The following is a 7037-nucleotide window of genomic DNA, read 5'->3' on the forward strand; positions in this document are numbered from 1 at the left end:
TCAAAAAGTCAAAATTACAAATATGCCTCTATTAACAAAAATGAGTACAAATGCATATTTAATTCACATATACATGCATTTCTAATCATTTAATTCACTTAATAATATAATTAAATCAATTATTATCCCCCGACAAACTAATTAAGATATTAATTCTTATTAGTAAATTTGAGATATTAAATTAATAAATAGTATTTAATTTTTTGTATGATTTCTTTTTATGAATTAGAATGGATTAGACGTTTTTGTATGATTTCTTCCGTATGAATTAGAATAGATTAGAAGATGATTTTCAACCTACAACCTTGGATACTATGGTTGGATTAATCGGGGGGTAAAAATGTTGGATTTTATCTAATGAGCACTCTAGTAGCGAGGACACGGCGATAGTCGCAGAATGGTTGGTCCACCACGGCATCGACGAAGAAGAGGCAGTTGGTATTGTTGAGAGCCATGCCAATAGTAGCGACAACAATACCCAGTTGTCGTTCTCATTACCATTGTCGAAAGCTACTTCTGCTAACTCAGCCTCCTCCTAGTATAGGCCTCTTCGCCTCCGCCGCAGCCAAGAGAACAATGGTCACCACCGGCAGTAGCAGTAGCGGTGGTGGCGGTGGTGCTTTCACCACCATCAAGGAGAGAGTTTCATTCGAAAAGGAGATCAAAAAGAGCAAATTCATCGCCATTGCTGGCCCCATCTCCGACGAACAATCCGCCTTTTCCTTCCTCTCCCAGGTTTTTTTTTTAATTATTTCAAATTATATATTTTTGCTTTTTCATCCCAAGTATTTCTCAAGTTCTTCTTTTGGATAAAGCTTTGTTATTGTTGTTTTCTTTTCTCCCGAATGAATTAGGTTCGAGATCCGCGTGCGACTCACAATTGTTGGGCTTACAAGGTTTGTAGAGTTCGATTTTGGGATCCTCTGTTGCTCTGTTTAGTTTCTCAGAATTATTGCTTTTGCTTTATTTCCTTTTTTTTTTCAACTTAGGCCAATACCCATTATTTTGTTGAAAAAAATTCAGGTCGGAGATCAATATAGATCAAATGATGATGGTGAACCTTCTGGTACAGCTGGAAAGCCAATACATTCTGCCATTGTTTCTTCTGGAATTGACAGAGTTATGGTGGTTGTCATCAGGTAAGACATTGATGATAATGATACTGGTGTATTGTATTTATATGAAGACTCCCCCACATTAGTTGAGTGCACAATGTTTATCATGTTACGTGAACGAAGTTGACGTTAATAATAATATTTTCTTGGGACATTTTTTTTTTCAAGGTATTTTGGAGGTATCAAATTAGGCACAGGGGGGCTAGTCAGAGCTTATGGAGGAGTTACCTCAGAATGCTTGAGAAATGCCCCAACTTGTTTAGTAAAATCCAAGGTATTGGGTTTTGATTGGCTTTAATGCATTGGGATATTCATTGCAATTGCTGTTACATGGGCTAGTTTGCTATTGCTGTGTTATTTAAAGGTTTCATATTATGATGCAGCTAAAAGGTAGATTTCTTTAGTTACTTAAAACCTCTGAAAAGTGATTGGATTCTGTCAATCACTTCTGAAATTATCAGCTGAACAGTTTGCTTACAAAAATTATTTTTAGACACTCAATTATATATATAAAGCAGGTTTACAAAAACATCAGTTACTAGAATTTTTATTATCATAATCTAGAGCTGAGATTGGTTCCATTTTCTTTATGCGAATGAAAAATGTTCATTTAATAATTTGTAAATCTGGCGGATACTTCAATCATTTTAGAGTAAGTTATTATATTGGTGCCCTTTTTCCATCCAATAGAGAGAACCCTTCACTTGCACTGCCATTGTTTTTGTCTGGAATCTCTGGTCTGACCTTATGCATTGTAGGTTCCAATGGGGGTGGAGGTCCCATTTGATCTTTTAGGCGCTCTATACCATCAGGTAATCTCTTATATGTGCATAAAAGGAAACTATATATATATATATATATATACTATTTTTGGTGGGGGTGGGGGGTTGTGTTCAGGTGGGTGTTTAAATCATGGTCTGGATTAAGATATCTAAAGAATCCATATCTTGCAAAATGTTTCCTTTCAGCTACAGTCTTTTCAAGTTGAAGATATCAAGCAAGATTACGAAACTGGGAAAGATGGTATTACCATGGTTAGTTTTAAAGCTGATTTTGACCGTGTTGAGAAATTGGAGGATGCCATCAAGGCTAACTGCAGTAGAGATTTGGTCTTCTACAAGCACTGAAACAGAGTTAGCTGTGTTAGTATTTTCTGTCTAACATTGAGAATTGTGCTCTCAAAGAATTCGAAATCTTCATACTGAAATTCGTCAGATTGAACCATATCTATTACACATTTAAATATGCTTCCTCACATTATACTTGTATGTTTTGTGCATAAAACACAGATTCAGATTTGTTAATGAACTTTAATCATATATTCAATGACCTTTTTAACAAGTTTGATTTGTTAGTTTTGTGAGATTACATGATTTACAATTAGTCTAATGCGACAAGAAAATGCATGCACGAAACGTTGAAATAAAATACACAGAATATAAACCATAGTTCATAAACATGAAAAAAAACCATTAGAATATTGCTGTACATAAAATATAAAACGAACTAATAGAACATGAAGCATAGGTATTTTGATCTATAGCCTACTGTTTCTAAACTGTTAAGCCATGGCCATGGAATAAGAAAGAGATAATCAATGTTCTATCCCATCCCATCTTATGATATGGTGTAAAGGAAATTTGAGTTCGTGGAGAGCCGTGATAATAAGAAGATGAAGTTCTTGCTAGTAATAGTAACAAGAACTCCATCAATAAAATGTTATGTGCAAGCTTGGAACATACTTCGATGATTATATCTTGTCTCTCTTTTTTTTCCTCCAAATATTTTGGCATCAAATGTAATTTTTGACTGGATGATAAAGTTTATATGCATATTTTTTTTTTGCAATTCAGTAAGAATGCTATGATAACCAACAAATCAATAATTTTTATTCGTAGTACAATAACAAAAATACAACTAATCTGTAAGTGGTATACATTACATAACCAAACCCCAAACCAAAATAGAAAAAAATGACATCCTCAAACTGAGGCAAAAAATAAAACAAAAATAAAACAGAACACAATCCAAAAACATAATTTAAATCACTCAATTGTATGCAAGATCATAGATAGAAGGGGCAAATGAAGCCCAGATCCATCCCTAGTATCTAGTCAACCCTTCAATTTGATGGTGGAGGAGAGAAGAATGGAAATTTTGGAATGGTGGGAATTGAAGGCATTGTTGTTGGGATAGAGGGGAGAGGAGGAAGTGTTACCTTAGGAATTGAGGGAATATTATTGGCTGGGTTGGTGGGAAGTGCAGGCAAAGGGTTAGATGGCAATGGAGCCACATTGGGCTTTGGCAAAGTTGGAAGAGTTGGCAAAGGGTTTGAGGGCAATGGAGCAATGTTGGGCTTTGGCAAAGTTGGAGGAGTTGGAAGAGTAGGCAAAGGGTTAGCAGGCATAGGAGGCATATTTGGTTTAGGCAGTGGTGGGACTGAGGGCAATGGAGGCAATGTGGGGTTGGGAAGAGAAGGAATTTTGGGCAATGCAGGAGGCGGGGCGGCTGCCGGGGTGTCTAAAAGGTGGCGAGTTGCCAAAATTGGATGGGCTGAGAGTGATAAGGCTATGATCATTGATAGAACAGAGGAAAGCTTGAGAAAAGCCATGGTTTGATGACAAAAAAGAAGAGTACTTGTGTTGGATATGTCAATAATGTATTTAGGGGGGAGTTTTTTTTGTTGTTGTGGAGGTATATGATGAATGTAATGGGTTATTTATAGAGATAAATATGTACAAGGATTCAAAGGCTTTGGTGGGCATGATAATGAGTTTGATGGATTTTGGTTGCATGAATTATGAGGTAAAACAATTGGTTAGTTGAGCTTCCTTGACTAATTGAAGTTCCAAAAAATTTAACAAGCTAGCTCAAAAGAATTTTCATGACTTGAACTCGTATGATAGAATAGAAGTATTTAAAAACTATATGTCTTATAGGTTATTGAACTAATCAAGACCAAGGAAATATATGGTTGGACCTAATTTTTTGGAATAATTAGTCAATTTACCCCTCACTTTTGTTAGTACTATGTTTTTGCCCCCTCACTTATGACATTGTCTTCAAATGTTCCCTAAATGGTAAAATTAGTATTCTTTACCCCTAGCTAGTTCTTTTAGTATTAATTTACTTAAAACTTTTATCTATTGTCAATTATTGCTCAAATTGATAAAATTGTTTTATTTTTACCCTTAAATTTGACTTTTCTTATTAATTTAGTTTTTATTTAAATATTAAGATCGTTTTTTTTACTTCTAACACATGCTATTAGAAAAATATATAAAATTAGTTAAGAGAATATCTATTAATTTATGTTACAATATATAATTGAGTAAAATTGATTCAAAACATAAAACACATTAAATTACATATAATTTTATTAGCCATAAATTTAAATAATTTATCTAGAAAATTAAATTAATAAATAATATAAAAATTTATAGATCCACTTTTTTCGGTTCTTATTTTTATATGTTATTTACTCATAATTAATGTATACATTTGTTTTGAAAAAAATAAATATTTGAACAAACTCACATTTAATTTTATTAATAAATAAATAACAAAAAACCATAACAAAACTATATAAGTTTATATATTTTTTTAGTTTTTTTCGAATCAATATCTTCCCAATTTTTTTTATTTGTAGCGAATAGATACATTAATAACATTATAATAAAAAATTGTCTTTATTAAACTTTTCTAACTATTTAATAAATTATATAAGATGAGTAATTTTTTATTGTTTTAATTTACATAATAATTGAATAAAAAATTAATTGTATGGTCAAATTTATAATAAAATTAATTGTATGGTCAAATTTATAATAAAATTTTTGTAGGGTAAAACTAAAATATTTTTATCATCTATGTGATATTTGGTTATAGATAAAAAATTTGGGGGATAAATTTATATTAAAAAAATTAGTTAGGGTAAAAGAAGGCTAACTTTATCATTTTTATTGGGCATTTGAAGATAATGTAAAAAATAAGGGGCTAATTAATTCACTAATTGTTCTTTGTCAAATACTAGTGTTTTGACTTTGCGTTCTTTCATAAGAAGAACCGACATTTGTGCCTTCAGTGGCCTGGCCTCAAAAGCTTCTTCGGTAAACAATAAATATATGTTTACTAAAAACAATAAACAATTATAATCCATGGCACTACTCCATGGCCTAACACAAAGTGAAATTTCATGTTATATGTTATATGCTTGATAATTTTGTGAAATTTTTTAATATGCCAATATAAGTTATTATCCTAAATATATGACAATTTCAATTTTTTGGATAAAAATACCCCTAGCATTCAAACACTTATTTTCTCTCTCAGTCCGAACTCTCTCTCTCTCTCTAACGTCTCTCGTTCTCTCTTTCGTTCTAATATTGTAGATCTCGAAAGAAAACCAAAATTAAAAAAAAAAAATCATCTGAAACAGACATTTAAGTGAAACAAAATGAACCTCCAAAGTTTTCGTCAAATTTTAGTGCAGAGTATCGAAAAAAATATCGTTTTGGCAAAAAAATCAAGTTTTCATGATTGCATCACAAAAGTATCGAAAAAGCATTTTTTTGGCCAAAAAATAAGTTTTCATAATTGCATCACAAAAGCATCGAAACACCATCAATTTTGCAACGAAATTGCACCGATTTTGCATAAAAAAAAGTATTGTTTTGGCCAAAAATTAAGTTTTCATGATTACATTGCAAGAGCATCGAAAAAGCATCGTTTTGGCCAAGAATCAAGTTTCATGATTACATCGCAAGAGCATCAAAATTACATCGATTTTGCATCGAAAAAGCATCATTCTGGCCAAAAAAAATAAGTTTTCATGATTGCATCGCAAGAGCATCAAAACACCATCGATTTTGCATCGAAAAAATATCGTTTTGGTCAAAAATCAAGTTTTATGATTGCATCGCAAGCCAAAAATCAATTTTTATGATTGCATCGAAACATCATCGATTTTGCATTAAAAAATCATCGTTTTGGAAAAAAAAATCAAATTTTTATGATTGCATCGCAAAAGCATCGAAACACCATTGATGCAAAATCGATGGTGTTTCGATGCTTTTGCGATGCAATCATGAAAACTTAATTTTTTGCCAAAACGATGCTTTTTCAATGCAATTTCGATGCTTTTGTGCTACAATCATGAAAACTTATTTTTTTTTGGCTAAATCAATGTTTTTTTGATGCAAAATTGATGATGTTTCAATGTTTTTGCAATGCAATCATGAAAATATGATTTTGGGCTAAAACGATGCTTTTTCGATACAATTTTGATGCTCTACATTTAAATTTGACGAAAATTTTGGAATTTCATATTTTTTCCACTCAACTGTCCATTTCAGATGATTTTTTTTTTTTTTTTTTAAATTTTGGTATTTTGTTTAGATCTACAAGATTAGAATGAGAGAGAAAGTGAGAGAATGAGAGACATTAGAGAGAGAGAGAGAGAGAGTTCAGACTGAGAGAGAAAATTAGTATTTGAATGTTAGGAGTATTTTTGTTCAAAAAATTAAAATTGTCATATATTGGCATATTAAAAAATTTTATTAAGTTATCATGCATAGAACATGAAACTTCCTAACTCAAATAAAGAAAACGAGATAATTGTAGTAAGATTTAATCTTGATATGTATATAAATATATATTTATATAATCCTTAAATATAGTAATTGATGTAATGATTTGTTTCTATTTATTTGGTAATAATGTAATAGTTAGTTTACTTATTTAGATGTAAAAAGAAATCAATATCATATAGTGTAGACAATCGAGATTTTTGATTTTAATGGTTTTTTTTAATTTTTTTCGTTAACTTTAACGGAATATTTTTATATATAACAGAATATTTTTATATTTAATGGTAGATTGTAAACATAATTTAAACTTAAATCATATTAATTAAATAAATTA

At 31.1% G+C, this 7037-nt stretch overlaps 2 protein-coding genes across 3 annotated transcripts; one reads left to right on the forward strand and one right to left on the reverse strand.

Moving 5' to 3' along the window:
* Positions 1-295: 295 nt before the first annotated feature.
* Positions 296-2456, forward strand: LOC133806147 (uncharacterized). 2 transcript variants are annotated; one of them, XM_062244280.1, is made up of 6 exons: positions 296-735; positions 855-896; positions 1024-1139; positions 1284-1389; positions 1874-1927; positions 2090-2456. In XM_062244280.1, exons 1-6 carry the CDS (start codon positions 454-456, stop codon positions 2240-2242), a joined length of 753 nt encoding a protein of 250 aa, XP_062100264.1. In that variant the 5' UTR covers positions 296-453; the 3' UTR covers positions 2243-2456. The 2 variants fall into 2 exon arrangements, with proteins under 2 accessions (XP_062100264.1, XP_062100259.1); XM_062244275.1 differs by having other exon boundaries at positions 301-735; positions 2084-2456.
* A 526-nt stretch (positions 2457-2982) lies between these two features.
* Positions 2983-3799, reverse strand: LOC133806159 (protein PELPK1-like). The gene has a single exon (XM_062244285.1). It carries the CDS (start codon positions 3724-3726, stop codon positions 3238-3240), a length of 489 nt encoding a protein of 162 aa, XP_062100269.1. The 5' UTR covers positions 3727-3799; the 3' UTR covers positions 2983-3237.
* Between the last annotated feature and the right edge of the window lie 3238 nt (positions 3800-7037).

This window comes from Humulus lupulus, chromosome 1, assembly GCF_963169125.1.
Source record: "Humulus lupulus chromosome 1, drHumLupu1.1, whole genome shotgun sequence".
NCBI lineage: Eukaryota > Viridiplantae > Streptophyta > Magnoliopsida > Rosales > Cannabaceae > Humulus > Humulus lupulus.